This window comes from Oncorhynchus nerka, linkage group LG10 (genome assembly GCF_034236695.1).
Source record: "Oncorhynchus nerka isolate Pitt River linkage group LG10, Oner_Uvic_2.0, whole genome shotgun sequence".
NCBI classification, from domain to species: domain Eukaryota; kingdom Metazoa; phylum Chordata; class Actinopteri; order Salmoniformes; family Salmonidae; genus Oncorhynchus; species Oncorhynchus nerka.
Genome location: NC_088405.1, coordinates 61,535,151 through 61,558,477, shown reverse-complemented (window position 1 = coordinate 61,558,477; position 23,327 = coordinate 61,535,151). Strand labels below are relative to the sequence as shown.

Genomic DNA, 23,327 nt, shown 5'->3' with positions numbered 1-23,327 from the left:
CATTTGTTGTCTTTATTAAGTCGTCCACCGCTACAGTAGCAGGCTATACTACATCACGGATTAGTGTAAACAACTGAAAAGCTGTTACACACAGCCAGCAGGCTACCAAGTCTACCACTTCCCTAAGTAGCTAGCTGGGGGCCATAGTGCAATTATACTGTAGCTTATCCTGCATTTGCACAGTTCCAAACATAATTTTACTCATAAAGTTGAATGTCTTCGTATAGTCTTTCAACATACATACCTGCAATAGTCAATAAATTGATTTCTTCACACAATGGTTATTCTTTAATAGTAGATCTTGTACATTATTTATCTTACAAGTTGGTGTGCTTGTCTTTTGGTACATCATGAGGAAAGGATAAGGAGAGATGGTGATTCTTTGAGGAAATAGTAAATATCAACACCTGGCATTTTAGATCAATTAAATCAGATGTTGGTGTTTATCCATTGCATTTGGAGTTTATGTTAATGCACATCTGTTTACAACAAACATGGTTCATTACAACTTAAGCTATGAAAGAAACAGTCATGTTGACACATTTTGATTTATTCCAAGACATAGTCACAGAATGAATGATAAAGCATCCATAATTATTAATAAAAACAAAAAATGAAATAAAAACCACTTAGGAATTCGATATTTAAGCGTTTTTTTCATTATAATGCACTTTATTAAAAATGTATGAATGCTCCATACATAGATCATCAAGATAAACGCCTTAATATTAAAAGCGTTTTGTCTTTCAATATTACTGCACACTTTCATATTGCACTTTTACACTGTATTTAGTGCAATGTATTAAATCCTAGTAAATTTTTTAGGCATATAAATATCCTTTTAAAAACGGTTTTTACCCTTTAAATATAAATATAGATAACAAGCTTGACCACCAGCCTTCCCTTTGCATTTGTTCAATTCTGGCAAACTTTTTGATTGAAGTTGCCATCATAATGCCTAGAAAACCCAGTGGAAACCCCCAAAACATCCCCCATCTCCTGCTTCATCTAAGCCCGGTGGCAGAAGTGAAGACTTGAACCTGAAATAACAGGTGTAAAATCAGTCATGTCATAACATTGTGCTGGCACTATGAAAGCCACCCCAGGAAAACGATTCCCAATATGTTTTTACTGTAGTTTGGCTACCTTTTAAACAAAGTGGTTTTCTTTTCTTGTCCTAAGCAATAAAGCTCTCACTATCAACAATGAACATCACATTAAAATAAATCCAATGGATATGGCTTTAACCATGGTTATTTCCTGGAACTATCTTCAAATTGAATGGTAAGCCTATGTTTGACTCTTATGAGATCGCAATCTTTGTTGAATGACTTGGTTGAAGGGCATTCTAGCAGGCTCTTCTACCTGAAGAAATCACAGGTGCATCTTATGTAAGTGCAACATAGTATTATACAATAACTGTAAGGTGGTAAAGAAAGTAGTATACTATATGCTGCTGAATATACTGTAATATCAGGTCTCAAACTTCTCAAACTTCCATCCTGGTTATGTCAAATCAGTGTGAATGACCATTAGGAGACCAACTCAAGATGGTATTCCTATCAGACTGAAGATCCTAGAGGAAACAACAAGATGTAAAGTATATGAATGAGTCACATTGAAGTTGATGATGCTGATTCTCTTTTCCTTTGACCCGTAAGAATATAATTGCACATAGAATACCTGTATTGGACTTCATCATGCATTACAAATTAACAAAAATACCATTTTAATAAATAATAACAAAAACAATACAAGATTGATGCATTTGGCCAGCATTTTACATTTGAACAAAAACAAGAAAATAAAAGAAGAGAAACCTATAAAATGCCCATTAAGGTCACAGTGAACTGTAGGACACAACCAGATTTGGCATAAAGATCAATGTATGACTAGCGCTTCCTCATTTTTAAATGTGGACACAAAATGAATGTTCAGTGTGTTCTTTCTTGAAACCTGCGATTCCCTTTTCCACTGTACAAGGATTAGTAGAGGTCACAAAAACATTCTCACAGTTCAGGAGACAGGAAGGTTTCTCAGGATCCAAAGGTGTGGTTCACTGTGGTAGTTGTGTTGCTAGTAGTCATTGCACTCATACAGGTAAAGTGATTATAACAGTACAGTCATTAATGAGATGCTCACAAGCTAAATGTGTGACAATCCAAATACTCTTGGGTCCAAATACTATTGTGTTCAGATTTCCCTTTAAAAAAGTCACAATTGAATTAGAATAGTGCTTCTAAAAAAAAATAAGGTGGTCTTTCTAAACTATCTCTTCTCTATTTCCTAAAGGGGGTTAACCTGCTGAAGCTCTGCCAGAAGGGAGACTTGCACCTTTCAGGTTCAGGGAATTCAAATTCTGATTGTTCCATGCTGTCTCCAACTAAGTACTGTCCTGGATTCATGGGGTCCATAGGAGGGGGGTATCCAGGGGGCACAGACCTATGGCCTACAATTTGGGAGGAGAGAGATATTAAGGAGGAGAGAGATGCACTACAGATGGACTAAAAACAGACAGTTAGTAAAACTTGGTTAAGTGTGTATTTACCTTTCTGTTTGGTCATTCTTCGCACTGTCATTGCAGCTTGCCGCTTCTGATACTCTGATATCTCAAACCCTGAAAAATATAAATCATTGCTATTGTTGTTTTCATTTACCATTTTCGTTTGTTGTGCAAATTACCATTTCTTTCACATACGCACCTATTTTTTCATCCTCTTGCACCATCTTGCGTTCCTCGTGGAAACCTCTGAGCCAGCGAAGTTTCTCCTCCAGCTTCTTGGCCAAGAAGATGTGGATCTCGTCTGAGTCCTTATTACTCAGCTTGAATGCGTTCTTCACACTCACGTTGAAGTCATCATCCCGCCCGTCTACGGCATCAACTACATTGTACCTGTCCATATTGATGCGGCCCTTGTAGTACAGAATGTCTCGTCGTATCAAGTCCTGAAGGAAAAGGAATGGAGGGAGGAGTGGAAGGGAAAACTAAGTAGAGAGCCGATTCTAATTGACTTTGAATCATCTACACTAGTGCTTTGAACACTAGCAAGGTACTGCGAAACCCAGGTGACAGACAGGAAATGAAAAGGCTTCAATTTCTGGCAGTCAGGGAGAAATAATTGCACCCTATCAATTTCCCTGTGACAGACAGGGGTCCATGCTGTAAGCAGCTGCTCCAGATTCCAGGCATCTCGTCCCCATTAGTGATGCTGCTGCTGCTGTGTACTCCTGTATTCCTTTCCCCTCTGAGAGCTTGCGTCACACTTGTCGCAGCTGCCAGCGGTAAACTGTGAGGGACACAACAGCCCTGTGTCCTGTACTGTAAGCCTGTCAGCTACCCCTCACTTCTCTTTGGACATGACGGCCTCTCTTATGTAACAACACTGTTGCCATCCACGTCAGAAGCAGGAATCAATCACAGTTCTGAGGCGATGGAGATCAAAGATAAGATCTCAAGCAGAGGTGACTCGGGATGTACAGTATGTCCATCAAGTTCTGTTACTTCAAGGGACATAATATTCTGTACCACAGGGTTCATTCCATTTCAGGAGCTGAATGAAAGAATTGTGTTCCTGACCATTTTCATTTCAAGCTACAAGTTTCTGAGAGCTACCATCATATTTGAATGATTAAGCTTTTATAAAGACTCGTACCTAAACAATGGGATTGGTTGTGGGTTTAAGAGCTAAGCACTTCATTAATTGAGAATTTCTTAACATGACATTTCAGAATCTCTCAAGACATTTGCATTTAAGAACTTTTTTCTTGAGATTATTCTTTTTTCATAGTTGTAGAGATTTGTGAATATGACTCAAATGTCTTGTTGGTATTGGGGAGTAAATAAGAATTGCTGTCATATAAACTGTCCAACAAGCATGTTTGGTCATACTGTCCTAAAGCTCTGTCTCTGTCACCAGACTGCTGAGGCTAAGCATTTTCTCTTACAATCCTGTGAGACTTTCTGTTTTGCACAATAAATCATTACCCCTTAGGCACACCAAGCTGGTGACGTGATTCTCTTTTTCAAGCCGTGACCTTCATTCGCCTTGAACCTGGGAGGTACAAACACACCTACTGACTTTGTTGGCATGTTTTATTCACAAACAAATTGCCCAATGGATCACATTTGAGCAAATTCATACTAACTGTGTCTGCAAAAGAGAGGAGTTAACTAAGCACCTGGGTGCGCCAAGACTGGTTCCGATCAATTAAATTGTACTTGTGACCCAGATGTGGCCACCTTACCTTTTTACACAGAACCATCTGATGGTCGAACAGGAAGAAGACCCTAGTCTGACTCCGCCCATACGGCTGGTAGATCCATGACATCTCCCCAGTGTAGACCAGCTCTGAACTCCTGTCTAGAATATCATCCCCCTGCAGAGAAATACAAGACGTTCAAATCTTTAAACAGGATCAATAATGGTCTGTGATACATAGTCATCAAAACTGAATCCTTTTATGCTTATGAAATTAGAAAAGTGGCTGATAAGATACAGGCTGGTAAGACAGGCTTCATCTCATTAACGTTGACTCTTTAGATCTTGAGAGAAGAATCAAATACAACATTTTTTACTTGACATAATTACAGTACCTCAGTGACTGCGCAACTCTGGAAAAACTCTCTTCAATAAATAAAGTAATCCCTCTCACCCCCCCCCCCCTTAAAAGATTTAGATGCGCTACTCTTTCACTGGATGTCATAAGGTGAATGCACCAATTTGTAAGTCGCTCTGGATAAGAGCGTCTGCTAAATGACTTAAATGTAAATGTAAATGTAGGTCAGAGTGACCGGATAACGCTAGCTCTCTCTCATATCAAATACAGGTTCAAGTCTAGCAAAACAGATTCATCCACTTCCTCTTCTCACTCCTGACTAGTTTCATCCTGATGAAACGGAGTGCTTCAAAATGCACTGCATTTGACAAGTCTGTGTTTTCTTATTTCCAAAAGGAGAGATTGGAGAGATATATTTTCCTTTAAAAGAATAAACAGCTTCTTGCCTCTCCAAGCCTTCAAATAGGCTCTACTTGACAGCTTATCAAAAGATGTGCATTGTAAAATACAAACTCTGACCAACACAAACTAGTGCAGTAAGCAAAGGAGTGAGTTGCCAGAGCAAAACATTCAACTAAAACAGCTCGGCGTATGTTTGTCCCACAGTGCCTCTTTGTTCCTCATTCCTGTCACTCTGTCTCAGCCCTACCTCCCAGTCCAGCACAGACGCCTGCCACTGTGCTATCTTCTCAATGTTTTCCAGGCGACGCTTCCGCTCGTTAATCTGCTGAGTGACATTCCTCATTACGGCCAGCGCTGCAGCGACATAACGGTAGTCACTACAAGAGGAGGGGATGATGACACAATGTTACAGTGGTGGCGACTTAAGAAAAAGAAGGAATACAAGGCCAACCATAGTACTGTAAATAGTCAGGCATTCAAACCGTACCACGTCTCTATCATAGACTTCACTTCACAAAATACTTTTAGCTTAGCATCCACGTCTAGGTTCCTCACACCCTCATGGCACCCTCATGTCGCATACAATTAGCCTGAGAGCATAAAGGACCATTCATTCCAGAAGGATCTTTATCAGTAGAAACATCGTTCATCATAACACAGAGGTGAATGTAAATCTTTGATGTGACATTGAGGCTGAGGGACAGGTACCTGTGCTCCTGGACAGTGTACTTGAGCAGCTCTGCCAGCTGCAGAGGGTACTTGCAGATCTTTTGGACGGGCGTGAGCAGGAAACCGTCAATGGCGATGTCAATCATCTGCTGCACCAGGCGACATGCCTCGAAGAATTGCTGATAGCGGCCATCCTTCATCAGTCGAGAGAGCTCCATGCAGGCATCCACGTGGTTGTTGCAGTACTCCGAATATATCCAAAAGCCATCTTGCTGTAAACAGATAAATGTGTGCAGTATGTCTAAAATGCTGAAACAAGCTACAAATGTTTTAATTTTTTTGGGATTTCCCAACATTTGCCATTGAAACTAATAACCAAAGGGAACTGCCATCATCAAGGTTCTCAGATGTAAGACAAAGGATGAGAAAATGGGCATGTATGTATGATACACAAGGTCTACTCAAATCTATTGTGAGGGATTACATTTAAAAAACACTTGAAATTCTGAAAGATACAAAAATGCTTACATGCTCTAGGAAGCAGGGACCTATTTCACTGAGATGAGGTTCTTCTGTATTGTACTGCTTCTCCAGGTCTCTGACAAAGCCCATTTGAAATCTATAGATATCTTCAATGTTCCCAAATATGACCCTCAACTGGTCGTCGTTGAACATGTCTCTTCTTTTTTTACATTGCCGGAAGTAACCCTGGCGCAGCAAAGAAAATAAGAAAAAATGTTTTAGTTTTGATGCAATATTAGCTATTGCAGGTTGTTTCATGGCATCTGAAAATAATGTTTTAACTGCAGTGCATTTAAACAGTTTTGTCTTAGCATAAAAAAAGGCATCAGTGCCAAAGATTGCATCATAGTCATTATTTATTCAAATTCTTCCCAGATAAGACCTGGGGAAAAATAAAAGCAGTGAAAATGGCTACAGCTCTATAAGCAAGAGTCTCAGTTAGGTAACTTATCCCCTCTGTGAGAGCTTATTTCTCAGATAACATTTCAAATAATTCAGGAAAAATCATATAGTTTCACACTTAAGAGACCATCACGGTTCAATACACAGTCACCTACACATTACAATTTCCCATGTGATGTTAATTAAACTCTTTTTTTTTTCTCTGCATAATTTCCAGATTATGTAATATTTTTGTGGGAACAGAGGGAAAACTGATTTAAAAATTAATAGATCAGATAAGAGCTTTTTGAGTACTTTTTCATGTACTCTACTGGGTGCATTATTTGACAGAGACAGGCGGAGCGTGAAAGATATGGCGTGCTTTTTACAATATATGCAGGGGAAGAGTGCCATGTGATGGGAGGGATACCATTTCTGAGCCCAGCACTTACAGGTCAACACCCCCAGTCATCACTTCTAATCTCTCACTAAAACACTGTAGCCCTGTCACTACTCTTTGGAACACCATCACCCTCTGCGGGGTCGCTTCCGTTTTTTTTTAGGGGAAATGGAAAGAGAGCATGTGACGCGACTTCCGCTATTGGTTGATAAAAAGGCGACACTTCACCTTAACTCCTCCTCCGCATTTACTGGATTGGTTCAACAGTGCAGAAGAGAACCTCCCCTGACAGTTTTTCTTCTCTCATCAGGACCAGAAAGAAACACCGCTCAGGTGTTTATTTTACGCCTGCCCTGCTACGTTAGGCTAGAACACAATTGATTGAAGTTTGCCTCTGAGGGACACGGGAAGCACTGTACTGCATAATCTAATCACTGTAGTGTACAAACGCTGTTATAGCACTGTGGAGATATTGGATATACAGTTTACTGGGTACTTCGATATATTTAAAGAAACTTCTTCAACCTTCATGCTCATGAAATATCTTATATTTCATTTTGAATCATCACTACTAACCTGACTTATCATGCTTTGAATAGTAGTTTGATAACGATCCAAAACAAGGTAATTGTCTCTAACCTCTGCCTCACATATGCCCTTCAGTCTGGAAGATGTCCTCTAGCCAGCCAAGCCTACCTCACATATGTCCTTCAGTCTCTGGAAGATGTCCTCTAGCCAGCCAAGCCTACCTCACATATGCCCTTCAGTCTGGAAGATGTCCTCTAGCCAGCCAAGCCTACCTCACATATGCCCTTCAGTCTGGAAGATGTCCTCTAGCCAGCCAAGCCTACCTCACATATGTCCTTCAGTCTCTGGAAGATGTCCTCTAGCCAGCCAAGCCTACCTCACATATGCCCTTCAGTCTGGAAGATGTCCTCTAGCTAGCCAAGCCTACCTCACATATGCCCTTCAGTCTGGAAGATGTCCTCTAGCCAGCCAAGCCTACCTCACATATGTCCTTCAGTCTCTGGAAGATGTCCTCTAGCCAGCCAAGCCTACCTCACATATGTCCTTCAGTCTGGAAGATGTCCTCTAGCCAGCCAAGCCTACCTCACATATGTCCTTCAGTCTGGAAGATGTCCTCTAGCCAGCCAAGCCTACCTCACATATGTCCTTCAGTCTGGAAGATGTCCTCTAGCCAGCCAAGCCTACCTCACATATGCCTTTCAGTCTGGAAGATGTCCTCTAGCCAGCCAAGCCTACCTCACATATGTCCTTCAGTCTGGAAGATGTCCTCTAGCCAGCCAAGCCTACCTCACATATGTCCTTCAGTCTCTGGAAGATGTCCTCTAGCCAGCCAAGCCTACCTCACATATGCCCTTCAGTCTGGAAGATGTCCTCTAGCCAGCCAAGCCTACATCACATATGTCCTTCAGTCTCTGGAAGATGTCCTCTAGCCAGCCAAGCCTACCTCACATATGCCCTTCAGTCTCTGGAAGATGTCCTCTAGCCAGCCAAGCCTACCTCACATATGTCCTTCAGTCTCTGGAAGATGTCCTCTAGCCAGCCAAGCCTACCTCACATATGTCCTTCAGTCTCTGGAAGATGTCCTCTAGCCAGCCAAGCCTACCTCACATATGTCCTTCAGTCTCTGGAAGATGTCCTCTAGCCAGCCAAGCCTACCTCACATATGTCCTTCAGTCTCTGGAAGATGTCCTCTAGCCAGCCAAGCCTACCTCACATATGCCCTTCAGTCTCTGGAAGATGTCCTCTAGCCAGCCAAGCCTACCTCACATATGTCCTTCAGTCTCTGGAAGATGTCCTCTAGCCAGCCAAGCCTACCTCACATATGTCCTTCAGTCTCTGGAAGATGTCCTCTAGCCAGCCAAGCCTACCTCACATATGTCCTTCAGTCTCTGGAAGATGTCCTCTAGCCAGCCAAGCCTACCTCACATATGTCCTTCAGTCTCTGGAAGATGTCCTCTAGCCAGCCAAGCCTACCTCACATATGCCCTTCAGTCTGGAAGATGTCCTCTAGCCAGCCAAGCCTACCTCACATATGCCCTTCAGTCTCTGGAAGATGTCCTCTAGCCAGCCAAGCCTACCTCACATATGCCCTTCAGTCTCTGGAAGATGTCCTCTAGCCAGCCAAGCCTACCTCACATATGTCCTTCAGGTGTTTGATGTAGTGACGCTCTGTGCTCATAATCTCATTGATTATGTTGGCCCTCATCTGGTCTCTGTCCTGGGCGGGCTGGCACAGGCAGTCGCTGCTGCTGGGGCTGGCATCCGCATGGCCGTTCTGGACCTCACTGGGGCTGGGGCTAGCCCCTTCAACTGTCTCTACCGCCGTGTTCTCCTCCTGGTTCACCCACAGCTGAGGACAGCCAAACACAAAATGTCAGCCTGGACAAATATTCAGTAGCATCAACAATCAGGGTCGGGTTGTAAGTATATGATCTAAAATATAATTAAAATACAAAAAACAACTCCATACTAATTACTTTTTTCTCCCAATTTAAATAAATGTTCAATGGCACTCAGTTTCAGTTTAACACTGTGCATCATGATTAGATTCAACACAACACCTGTTACAAACATACAAGTAAACAAATACACATATACTGGACATCAGGTCTTCATTCCTCTGATGCACCTGTAAAACAGGTCCCTGTCAAAAAAAGGTTGTCATTGATCTTGAATTGTAGCGAACACATTGCAAGGGGGAAAAGCCTTTACATCGAATAGGTTGAGTTAAAGCAACAGTATGCATCGAAACAAGAAAAATAAACAAGCATGAAATTGCAAGTTAGGCTGAGTACACCACTGTGACTGCACAATAGAGCTTTAAGCAAGAGCACTCACACGATGTACGGCAAGGGGGAATTTAGGGGGAATTTAAAACAGAGTTTTGCTACTGATAAATGGGACAGTTGATAGACCGCACTGTATAATCCCTGTGTTTCAACAGTGGCTCCTGAACGTCTGTTTCCCATTGGAGCCATGTTCAATTGATAGTGATAGACCATGTTATAACTTAACCTAATGAACAATATAAATATACACCACATGCAGTGCCTTAAAAAAATATGAATTCCCCTTGACTTATTCCACATTTTCTTGTGTTACAGCCTGAATTCAAAATGGATGAAATTGATTTTTTTCCTCACCCATCTACACACGGTACCCCTTAAAACTTCTTAGGGCTACAATCCCGTTAACGGGATCGATATGACAACAGCCAGTGAAAGTGCAGGGCGCCAAATTCACAACAACAGAAATCTCATAATTAAAATTCCTCAAACATACATGTATTTCATACCATTTAAAGGTAATCTTGTTGTTAATCCCACCACAATGTCCAATTTCAAATAGGCTTTACAGCGAAAGCACCACAAACAATTATGTTAGGTCACCACCAACTCACAGAAAAACCCAGCCATTTTTCCAGCTAAAGAAAGGAGTCACAAAAGCACAAATAGAGATAAAATGAATCACTAACCTTTGATGATCTTCATCAAATGACACTCATAGGACTGTATGTTTTGTTTGATAAAGTTTATATTTATATTTTTAAAAACTCAGTATACATTGGCGCGTTACATTCACTCGTTCCAAAAACATCCGGTGATATTGCAGAGAGCCAGATCATTTTACAGAAATACTCATTATAAATGTCGATGAAAATACAATTGTTAGACATGGAAATATAAATATACCACTCCTTAATGCAACCGCTGTGTCAGATTTTTAAAAAACTTTACGGAAAAAGCAAACCATGCAATAATCTGAGACGGCGCTCAGAAAAAAAACAAGATTATCCGCCATGTTGGAGTCAACAGAAATCAGAAATAACATTATAAATATTCCCTTACCTTTGATGATCTTCATCAGAATGCACTCCCAGGAATCCTAGTTCCAAAATAAATGTTTGATTTGTTCAATAATGTCCATTATTTATGTCCAAGTAGCTACTTTTGTTAGGACGTTTAGTACACAAATCCAAATGCTCGTGTAGGTCCAGCCGAACGTCGGACGAAAACTTCAAAAAGTTATATTACAGGTCGAAGAAACTTGTCAAACTAAGTATAGAATCAATCTTTAGGATGTTGTTATCATAAATCTTCAATAACGTTCCAACCGGAGAATTCCATTGTCTGTAGAAAAGCCATGGAATGCAGGTCGCTATCATGTGAAATGCGCGTGACCAGGACCTGGCTCTCTGCCAGACCACTGACTCAAACAGCTCCCATCCGGCCCCACATCACAGTAGAAGCCTCATTCAAGTTTCTAAAGACGGTTGACATCTAGTGGAAGCCTTAGGAAGTGCAACATAACCAATATCCCACTGTGTATTCAATATTCAATTGGGGCTGGGTTGAAAATCGACCAACCTCAGATGTCCCACTTCCTGTTTGGATTTCTTCTCAGGTTTTTGCCTGCCATATGAGTTCTGTTATACTCACAGACATCATTCAAACAGTTTTAGAAACTTCAGAGTGTTTTCTATCCAATACTAATAATACTATGCATATTTTAGCAACTGAGACACAGGATCAGGCCGTTTACTCTGGGCACCTTTCATCCAAGCTACTCAAAGTGAAAACATGTTTTAGACATTTTTGCACATTTCTTGAAAATGAAATAGAGAAATATCTAATTTACATACGTATTCAAACCCCCGAGTCAATACTTCGTAGAAGCACCTTTGGCAGTGATTACAGCTTTGAATCGTCTTAGGTGTGTCTGCATCAGCTTTGCACATCTGGATTTTGAGATTTTCTCTCATTCTTCCTTGCAGACTTTCTCAAGCTCTGTTAAGTTTGATGGGGAGTGGCGGTGAACAGCAATCTTCAAGTCTTACCACAGATTTCAATGGGATTCAAGTCTGGCCTTTGGCTGGCCCACTCAAGGACTTTCACATTCTTGTTCTGAAGCCAATCCAGCGTTGCTTTGGCTGTATGCTTAGGGCCATTGTCCTGTTGGAACAAAATGCCTGTGCCCCGGTTTCAGGTAGCTTGCACTCTGAAGCAGGTTCTCATCCAGAATTTGCCTGTATTTGGCCTCATACATTCCTCCCTCTATCCTTACCAGTCTCTCAGTCCCTGCTGCTAAAAAGCATCAGGTGTTAGACGAGTGATGGGCTGTGCCTTGTTTTCTCCAGACATAGTGCTTTGCATTCAGGCCAAAAAGTTAAATTCTTTGTCAGACCACAGAATGGTTTGCATTATTTTCCGGTTGCTCAGTTTGGTTGGACGGCCAGCTCTAGACGGAGTCTGGGTAGTTCCATATTCTTTAAATTTCCCAATGATGGAAAGCACTGTGCTCTTGGAAGCGTTCAACACTCTAGAAATGGTTTTATACACTTCCCCAGATATATGCCTCTACAGACAGTTCCTTGGACTTCATGGTACAGTTTCTGCTCTGACATGCACTGTCAACTGTGAAACCTTACAATGATGTGTGTTTCTTTCTAAATTACGTCCAAACTATTAAATGACGTCTTAAGGATGATCAATGGAAACTGGATGCACCTGCGCTCAATTTGAACTCATTGCAAACGGGTGTGAATACTTACAGTGTGTAAATTAGATATTTCTGCATTTCATTTTCAAAATATCTGAAACAATTTATAAAAACATGTTCTCACTTGGGTGAAAATTGAATTCAGGCTGTAACACAAGAAAATGTTGAATAAGTCAATGGGTATGAATACGTTCAGAAGGCACTGTAGTTCTGTAAATTAACAGTTTTCATATGTTTACATTGAACACAAATATCAGGACTCAATAGAGCAGGGATGGCAACTGGTCGTGACGCGCCTTTTGTAGGCCCACGAATCAATAGTAGAATACACAAAGCGCAATTTAGGAATTTGGTTGTGCATCAGCAGTTTGTCTCTTGTTATCTCAGTCACTGACAGTCACTCCATTAGCCAATGTCAGCATTTAAAGCTATCTAAAGATGTACTAATCAAGGTCGATTTGCCAAATTACCAAAAACATTTGCTTAGGGCCCCCATAAGGCTAGGGCTGGCTCTAACTGCATGTGTGTGTATGGATGTAGGTAGGCAGTCCTGCGAGCCACTGCGGCCCCTCAAGAGGAGTTCTGATTTTTTGGTGGCCCCCACCCCCATCAAAGTTACCCATCCCTGCACTAGAGTAACTGAGGAACACTCACAGTGAAACACCCAACTTGTCAAAAACGTGTTTGTTTTTTATTCATAAAGTGCTGTGACTATGTCGAGTAGAAAGCTGGAACTGACGTACAAAGCAAAACCTTTCTATGATGCTGCCGTGGTTATTAAACTGAAAGTGATATGGAATTCCACCTTTTCTTTTTAATTGTCATATTATGGTATTACAGACTAAAGGTGGATCTTTTGGACATGGATTCGGGTGTTCTTGGAAAGAAATTAAGTGTTGGTTAACACACACACAGATAAGAAATAACATTGCATTACAAAAGGGATAAAACCATGAAAAAATGTATATGAAGTCCTTCTACGCAGTATTCATTGTTTGATTACAATCTGATACCTCCTAGTTGAAGGAGTTGCAGGAGTTGTGAGCGCATTTGTGCATCGGTTGCTTGAAGGCATCTCAAAGAATGAACTGTCACTTTGTGTAATCCTCAAAGGGAACTAATTTTAGCATCCTTGCCAGAGAACACAGGGTAGGTAGCTGACTCCTAATGCACATCTACATAATCATGATGTTTTTCAGGAGAATACACATTTCAAAGCCAGCCATGACGCAACTGTGTTGTTAATGGGCACATTGCCATCTAGGATATGAGGGTACTATGTTCCCATAGAATTATCTTACTATGTCTTGTCACACAAAGAAAATCAACACATGAAATGAGATGAGATCAGTGTGTAGATTCAGTCAAATTAAAAAAAGACGAGCCTTGAACATTTACTCCAGAAAGTTTTGCTCAATCGTCCTGACATATATGATATCTGTTTGTTTGCAAATATGAAGTAGTTGTTTAACTTTGATGGTGGTCATTAATGAGACCAGCTACTGTAAGTTAGTTATTGGTTGTGCTGTTTTGTCCTTTATCACTACTTGGGTAACCAAACACACTTTGAGAGACCGCACATAAAGAAGATGGGTATAAAGCATATGCCAATATATGTTACAAACACTAGACCCTGCCTTAATATTAATAAAGTCATGGGACCCTTCTGATGTGGCCATACAAGAGTCACAAATGGCCTCTGTTGTAAGTAATCTTTTCCAGACATCTGGTCTCAGTGTGGGCCGGCTCGAAGAGTTAGCCCCCTCAGTTCAAACTTTAGCCCCCTCAGTTTAAGTTTTAAGTTCCTATATTAAAATATCAACAGAAAGTTCAAATGATTGAGTGACAGGTTACCGGGGGGGAAATCTGTATCTCCACTGCGCTGTCAGCACAATGGACAGGGCGCACTGCAGTGTGTGTAAGGGGGCTTTGGAAAGCACAGGGCGGTTAGGTGTGACTCTTTTGGGTTTACATATAAAGCATGAAAAAACACTTCTCTCATCTTTGTGGTAGGCTAAGTGACCGTGATACGCCTCCGTCTGTAATATATGATTTTGATTTATAAGGTTGGGGTCAAGTTTACCGTTGAAGCTGCTTTACTCTTAGCTAGCTGTAGCTAGCATCCTTTCACAAACGCCGCTAGGATAATGGCTCCACCACAGCCACCCCCACTGTTCCTGATGATCTTGGAACAGAGGAGCCATCCCAGGTTAGCCTAGAATCCTGCCCTAGTCGCAAGTTTCCTGTCCCAAAAACATTAATGTAATAGCATCTGGTTCATAGGAAGAGAGTGGCTGAAATACTCGGTTACTGCAGATGCTGCATTTTGTTTCCCAAACAACGCAGACAAAGCCTTCACCCAAGCTGGGTATTCTAACTGGAAGAATTCTATTGATAGTACCAAAGGATATGATGCACCACCACCAGCTCTAAGCAAATTACACAGTTAGGTAAGTACAAATCTCCAGCAATATCTGGTGGACAGTACAGTAGGCCAGCAGGACAGAGGAGAAGAGACTGAGTGTAAAAGACTGTTCTTCAGCACGAGTCAGAAATGTCGGAACGATTTAGCGAACACAACAGCCAACTGGTGGAGGCCCTGTGTGTCCTTAACCCAGAGAGCAATGACTTTCTAGATCTGAAAAAGGGGAAACCACTGCTGGATCTAAGCAAAACAGATTTAAGAGTGTGCTATTCAGTATTTTTGTTTGCATGCATGAATAACTAGGCTACTACTTTCATCACTAAGTTTGTATTATTTGGGTAAGACAGCTGTATGTATGGCTGCATTCACATATGCTGTTTGAAAAGATGAATTGCTCTATCTATCTTGTAGCCTATACTCATTACCAAAACGGCCTAGCCGTAGGGTACTGTCCACTGTGCTTTAACAGCACAGCAGAGATAGGCTACAAATTTCAAAATCACTCAATGATCTCATCATTTGAACTTGATGTTTATTGTGGTATAGCATGATCATATACGCAGAATTCAATATAATTCCAATGCAAGAACCCCAAAAAATGTTTCCCCCTCGCCGATTTCAAGTGCCCCCTAAGTCACTTTATCCTGGCGATGGGTCTGTCTCAGTGCTTGATGGTACTCTGTGTACACGGTTTATCTCAGCCTGAGTTCATTGTCCATGGGTGTCTGTTTAGGGCTCACTCTCTCTGTTTCCTTGGACCAGTGGACAAAAGCTGTATGGTAAATTCATTGGATTGGTGCAATAATCCAGAAATGCTCTTAAGATTTTAGAAAATGTACTGAAAATAACTTCCAACATGCCAACAAATCCAGTTATATAAAATAACCTTTAAATAGTTTTTATTTGAGTCACTCATCAATCCTTGCTCTTTTTCTCCACCTGTTTGATATGCCCTGTCCTCTGCTAAAAGGGTGGTCATACATGTTTCATCATTCAGATCTGAGATGAATCAGTGCTTCAGTGCTCGCTTTTCAGTTTAGTGAGAGAGAAGATAGTGAGAATAAGAGCGAAAGGAGAATGAAAGATAGAGATTGAGTGGGGAGAGAAAGATTAGAGTGTGTGAAAGGGAGTGGAGAGCAAAGCAGAGCCCACCACTCACTTTCAAGGACAACTTGGAAAAAGTTTCCTACATTTTTCCCAAGTTGGAAATGAACACATTTCTATTTCTTTGTTTAGATTTTGGTGGAAGCACTTTATCAATTAAGAATTAACAATAGCTATTCTCTATACTTGTTTGAGGTACCATAGTTTAACCTTAATTTCATTACAAGCTTGACACTTGAAGCATGGTGTTGTCGGCAAATGGAAGCAGTAGTATCAAAGCTACAAGATGTTAGATATGGGGTGGTCCAATGTGCAGTGAGATGCTAGTTAAAACAGATGCTTTGAAGTTCTTGCTGAAACTATTAAACGCACCTTGGTAGTTGTGTTTTGGAACCTTGGAGCTGCTATAGGGTTGATATAGAAAACCTGTTTTGTTTGAGGTTGTGGTAGGTGGGGTTCAACCTTTGGAGAGAAAAACATGACATACCTCATTCAGACTCATTTGTAGCAGAGTGAGAAGGCTAGTAGTGATAACCACCAGGTATTAACTCCTCACTTTTCTGATGTCTTCTTGTTTTCACAGTATTTCATTTGGAGACTAGTAAAAATGTTTAGTTGCTGTGAGATTACCATGGCATAATCATATTTTTATCAATATCAAATCATCATCATCAAAGCCTAAAATATCTGCCTTCAAAACGGGGCAGTCGATCAATAATTATCAATGATAAGGCAGTGTTAAATGAGTAGTGGGGAAGTTACTCTGAAAATGTAGTTTACCAAGCTACCTATTTCTTCACACAGGAAGAAGTTACGCTATACTAAAGCTACCCTGAAGAAAAATATAGTTTACTTAGCTAAAGTTACTTTGAAAAAATAGTTCACTTCATCCAAACTACTTTGCGAAAAATTATTACATAGATCTGAAATTTTTACAAACTGCAAGAACAGCTCACTCTGGGGTCATACATTAACAGAATTGTTTTTAGCCTATTAAACACAAAAACAATGTTTAAAGTTAGAATTAGGCAGGTCTGATGCCGAAAAAGAAAATAAACTATTGCCCCCCAAAAAAGGTAGTGTGTAGTTCCAGTAGTTAGCTACACCGCTACAAGGCAAAAACAACTTTTATTATCTACTGAAAACACTACATAGATTTTAATTTAGTTCAACTACCACAAAGCTACTGCAAAATGTAGTTAAATTACTAGTTGAACTCCGTGTAGTTTACTTCTCCCTAACACTGATAATCCATCACACCATTGTGAATAGGTGGTGAACCCTTGTGTACTGGTTGAGAGGCAAAACATGGTGCAGCACAGAATGAGAAAATCGTTGATGGCTCCACTCACCCTCACAAAGCTGGCTGGGAACCATCCTTCTTCATCGTCAATCTGTCCCCACCACCAGTCCTTATTTGATGCATCGAGGACCTTGATTACATCCCCCGCCTTAAATGCCAACTCCCTGTCGGCCATGGTGACATGATCCCATACTGCCTCAGCGCTGACGATGGATCCTCCACTGATCAACTGTGTGGGTGCGGATAGGGGAGAGGAGAGAAGGGAAGTGAGATGGGAAAGAGAAGAGAGGAGAGGGAAAATGGGATATTGGGGTGAGGGGAAAGAGGGAAAATGGGGGGGAAAGGGTGAGAGAGGAGTGTAAGGGCTCATTAGTACTCTAGTTGTCATTCAACTTCTAGCAAAAGGGCAGAAGGGCACTGTCAAGTCTTGGCGATCATTTCTGAGTTTTTAACCAACTTATCTACCTACTCATAGAGTGTGCAAAGCTGTCAAGGCAAAGGGTGGCTACTTTGAAGAATCTAAAATACAGTGGGGCAAAAAAGTATTTAGTCAGCCACCAATTGTGCAAGTTCTCCCACTTAAAAAGATGAGAGAGGCCTGTAATTTTCATCATAGGTAGTACACTTCAACTATGACAGACAAAATGAGAAAAAATCCAGAAAATCACATTGTAGGATTTTCAATGAATTTATTTGCAAATTATGGTGGAAAATAAGTATTTGGTCACCTAGAAACAAGCAAGATTTCCGGCTCTCACAGACCTGTAACTTCTTCTTTAAGAGGCTCCTCTGTCCTCCACTCGTTACCTGTATTAATGGCACCTGTTTGAACTTGTTATCAGTATAAAAGACACCTGTCCACAACCTCAAACAGTCACACTCCAAACTCCACTATGGCCAAGACCAAAGAGCTGTCAAAGGACACCAGAAACAAAATTGTAGACCTGCACCAGGCTGGGAAGACTGAATCTGCAATAGGTAAGCAGCTTGGTTTGAAGAAATCAACTGTGGGAGCAATTAGGAAATGGAAGACATACAAGACCACTGATAATCTTCCTCGATCTGGGGCTCCACGCAAGATCTCACCCCGTGGGGTCAAAATGATCACAAGAACGGTGAGCAAAAATCCCAGAACCACACGGGGGGACCTGCAGAGAGCTGGGACCAAAGTAACAAAGCCTACCATCAGTAACACACTACGCCGCCAGGGACTCAAATCCTGCAGTGCCAGACGTGTCCCCCTGCTTAAGCCAGTACATATACAGGCCCGTCTGAAGTTTGCTAGAGAGCATTTGGATGATCCAGAAGAAGATTGGGAGAATGTCATATGGTCAGATGAAACCAAAATATAACTTTTTGGTAAAAACTCAACTCGTTGTGTTTGGAGGACAAAGAATGCTGAGTTGCATCCAAAGAACACCATACCTACTGTGAAGCATGGGGGTGGAAACATCATGCTTTGGAGCTGTTTTTCTGCAAAGGGACCAGGACGACTGATCCGTGTAAAGGAAAGAATGAATGGGGCCATGTATCGTGAGATTTTGAGTGAAAACCTCCTTCCATCAGCAAGGGCATTGAAGATGAAACGTGGCTGGGTCTTTAAGCATGACAATGATCCCAAACACACCGCCCGGGCAGCGAAGGAGTGGCTTCGTAAGAAGCATGTCAAGGTCCTGGAGTGGCCTAGCCAGTCTCCAAATCTCAACCCCATAGAACATCTTTGGAGGGAGTTGAAAGTCTGTGTTGCCCAGCAACAGCCCCAAAACATCACTGCTCTAGAGGAGATCTGCATGGAGGAATGGGCCAAAATACCAGAAACAGTGTGTGAAAACCTTGTGAAGACTTACAGAAAACGTTTGACCTCTGTCATTGCCAACAAAGGGTATATTACAAAGTATTGAGATAAACTTTGTTATTGACCAAATACTTATTTTCCACCATAATTTGAAAATAAATTAATTAAAAATCCTACAATGGGAATTTCTGGATTTTTTCTCTCATTTTTTCTGTCATAGTTGAAGTGTACCTATGATGAAAATTACAGGCCTCTCTCATCTTTTTAAGTGGGAGAACTTGCACAATTGGTGGCTGACTAAATACTTTTTTGCCCCACTGTATAAACTACATTTTGATTTGTTAAACACTTTTTTGGTTACTACATGATTCCATATGTGTTATTTCATAGTTGTGATGTCTTCACTATTATTCTACAATGTAGAAAATAGTAAAAAATAAAGAAAAACCCTTGAATGAGTAGGTGTGTCCAAACTTTTGACTGGTATGTAAATATATATACTTTATTTTTTCAACTTATTTTTTAAAATACAAATTACCAATATTATGAAGAATTAAACATCTTTGATTCAGTGAGATTAACCTAACAAATGAGGCGTTATAATTAATGCCAAAGTGATAAACAATGGTGGATGACTTCTTCTTTCCCATTTGTTCAGATTTGCTCTAATCTTCTCCAATATTAAATCCACCATAAGTGCCCCGACAAACACAACCAACTAACTAAAAGACACCAAAGTTTCATTCCACCATTGATCATACCACCGATGGACACTGCAATATGATTAAGTATAAGATCGAGTAGTGGGTAGAGATGACTCAGGGATGATACCCTAACAGACACATGCCTATTTGTGTCCACTCTGAGGGAGTACTTCCTTCTGCAGATGATCAATCTTAATCTAGGGTTTAGACATTAAAGTGGGGAGATCTAAAACTACTCAAATGAAGTCTCATGAAGAGGAATGATTGTGTTAATATTTCCCCATCCGTATTTCCACAGTATAAGCCAGGTCAAACAAAACAAATTCAGTTTGATGACCCTATTAATTGTATCATCCACAATGGTTAAAATATTTTATTACACCTGTGCCACTTTTCGTCTTTCCACTCCCTCTCACAAAATGGCCCTGGGTTTGTCGGCAAAATCTGTAATTGGCCTTATTCTGTCAAAAACAGATTTACTGTACATAATACACTTTTCCCCAGTGTAAAATATACATGTTACATAAGATGATCAGTAGTACACGGTTCAGTCAAACTACTAAGAAAAGCAGTTAAATATGCCCAGAAAATAGAAAAATCAACCAAATCTCTTCTTGTCTCTAAACTCAACAATCTACAGTATAGTGTAAAAAGCTGAATATAAACATAAAGGATAGCCTATTGCTCTAGAGAGCTTTGTGTAGTTGGCTACAGCTTTGTGTAGTTGGCAATAGCTTTGTGTAGTTGGCTAGAGCTTTGTGTAGTTGGCTAGAGCTTTGTGTAGTTGGCTAGAGCTTTGTGTAGATGGCTGGAATGAAATGCAGGCTAAAGGGAGCCGGAGCACCACATTGAAACAGGGTGCAGGCTGGTAGATACTACATTTGTGCATTGACCCGGATTACACAGCCAAGCTGTTATGGTCAATAAATCCCTAAAACATAGCTGTAGTTGCTCTGCTTGGAGTGACTGTTTTTCTCATAATCCCAAAACAAGCAACAAACTTTGCCATAATGTGTGTTTTACTCAACAACGTTTCTCTAATATATAATGCAGAGAAAAACCTACCCTCCATTCACATGTTAATGTCATGACCTATTCCAGGTTACAGAGGGCCAACTGACTTTATGTAGGCTATTAACATAATTAACATTTCTTTAAACAAAAACAAATGCAATAGACCACAGGTGCCCTTGTCTGAGCTCTGAAATCCTAATAACATCCTGAGTGAAACAAAAAAGGTGATAGCCCAAACAATGAGAGATACAACAGAATGAAAACAGACAAGCCCTCACAGTAATATACAAATGAACAAGTCAACATGTTCCCTGATAAATGTGGCAAGAGTGCTCACTCTCCACTATAACTCACAAGCTCAAGAATATAAAGAGCTATTTTTGCTCCACATGCATCTCCATGTGAATGCACCCCTGCCTGCATTAAATATGCACGCCCATGTTTTGATATGAAAACCTACCTTTGGCTTCCTCATAATACAACTAATGAATAATCATGTCTTTTTTTAAAGGAATGCCTGCATACTGACGGTATTAGTGTTATTACACTACCAAAGCATTGCCTTTTTGCAATACAGCTATTTTAACTCCAGTGAGACTCATTGCATCACCATTTTTTTTACTGGGACCCTGCAATATGAACAGCACTGTAAGCATTCCATACAGCAGAGAAACAGTAGGTCTATCTTCAATTAGGTTGCAAACACACACACACAACAAAAACATGCAATCATATTCATAGCATCTGTAGACTTGTCACTATGAAAAGGAAAACTGCATTATATTTGGCCTACATTACAAAACATGATGCAAAAACGCATACTATTTAGGCCTACCCACTGGCATTCACTAAAAGCAATGGAAATACAACCATAGGCCTATGTTGCACCACGGGGCCTAGTGAGATAAAGTAAAAGCATGGAAGAATAGACATAATAACTACTTCAATATCAACGTAAAACCATTCAAACAGGGTCCTTTTTTTTAAAGACAGACAACATTCGATAGCAAATAATAACATTATTAGGCTATATGCTAGTTTACAGTATGCTAGATGATACTGTTTGTTTGCATTGCGCCCACTAGCTCCAAGACATGACATGTTGGTCAGTATAAAATGTTATCTACACAGCCATTTAGAGCTTACATGCTGAATAATGACATTCTTCTAATATATTATATTATATTATTAAATCGCGTTCTTTCAATCCTACCAGAACAAGAAGATGTGATAAGACCTCATTTATTTCAACCGAGCACCATTGACAAGTAGGCTAATCAACAGAACCCACATGTGTGGGTTTTACATGCCAATAAAAAAATATTTACGGAGGAACAGAGGCCAAGGAACCTTTCCTTAAAATCTGTATAACCAATCTGGCGCTCCGTGACTGCCATATTCTAGTGATGGTCGACATGTTAAAGAAAAGGTAAACCACAAACAAGATAAGAAAAAATAGAATATACCAGCGCCATTCATATCGTGATGAGGCCATGTTGAAGCCCTGTGTCCCTCCATAAGAACGCGCATTCGCTCCCACTTCCTTGCCTCCACTGCACGCCGTGCGTGGGCTAAACTTGCGTGCGGGCTGCGATTATCCATACGCACACTGAGGCACAGTATCAGCAACCACTAACCACACAAACATAAGCATCATATACGATGATTACGATCATGCAAAATGTCATTTTCATATCCAAGGTCATAATGTAGTACATGAGCGCAACAAAATGTAATCGGTTAAGGTGCAGATTATTGTACACCAACATTTTGTGTGACTGTTCATAATTTTATCCAAATGCAAGGAAAAATATATAAATCTCTAACTATCTCCTCTTTCACATAATATTGTATTCATGTTTATAACTCTTACAGAATCATCCTCACCATCATCATCCTCATCATCATCAGAGTTTCCACCGTTAGTTCCCTTTCCACTCTGACACCCGTAGTCTGCTAGTTTCCCGATTTGACGATTTGAGTGCCGTTTTGCATTAGCAGGTAGGGTCGTGGCATGCACTAAAATTGTGACGGTAACGTAGCCACTGTAGAATGCTACTGCTGCATCTCTCCCTGCGTAGTGGGGAGCAAAAGCCTGGGCGGTGCTTCATGCATAGAAGAACATACCACAGACGCAAATTGGGGGCTCATCATTTATTGTTCCTATCTATGCTTTAAAATGGGTGTCCTAACCTCGTGACACTTGCTCATCAAAACATAGTTACAATCACAGCCCTGAAATACTCAACAAAAGGAACATGAACAGACACTGCTTTCGGGTTGCAATGGTTGTTCTATTGGACTGTGTCAATTTGCAATTCAAATGTCATAATTTCATTATAGGCCTAGGCTACTGTAACAATTGATAATAGTAGGTATTTGTCAAAAGAAATGTTGACATCCACCCACTTGAACCAATCCACAGAAATCATTGAAAGGTCTTAACAGTATGATAATGGCTCCTGTGCACCTGTCACTCCCAATCCCCATGGACTCTGAGCTCCAGTGTTCACTAGACCCATAGC

General features: G+C 40.7%; 1 protein-coding gene across 2 annotated transcripts; it reads right to left on the bottom strand.

The window, feature by feature from the left end:
• Positions 1-290: 290 nt before the first annotated feature.
• LOC115135752 (rho guanine nucleotide exchange factor 9-like) lies at positions 291-22,863 on the bottom strand. 2 transcript variants are annotated; one of them, XM_029670808.2, is made up of 10 exons: positions 22,690-22,863; positions 17,339-17,518; positions 9,090-9,308; positions 6,157-6,336; positions 5,668-5,900; positions 5,207-5,336; positions 4,246-4,377; positions 2,703-2,946; positions 2,549-2,617; positions 291-2,449 (listed from the first exon to the last, which is right to left on the bottom strand). In XM_029670808.2, the coding sequence occupies exons 1-10, from the start codon at positions 22,708-22,710 to the stop codon at positions 2,280-2,282; spliced, it is 1,578 nt and encodes a 525-aa protein (XP_029526668.1). In that variant the 5' UTR covers positions 22,711-22,863; the 3' UTR covers positions 291-2,279. The 2 variants fall into 2 exon arrangements, with proteins under 2 accessions (XP_029526668.1, XP_064879720.1); XM_065023648.1 differs by lacking the exon at positions 22,690-22,863 and adding an exon at positions 22,269-22,353.
• Between the last annotated feature and the right edge of the window lie 464 nt (positions 22,864-23,327).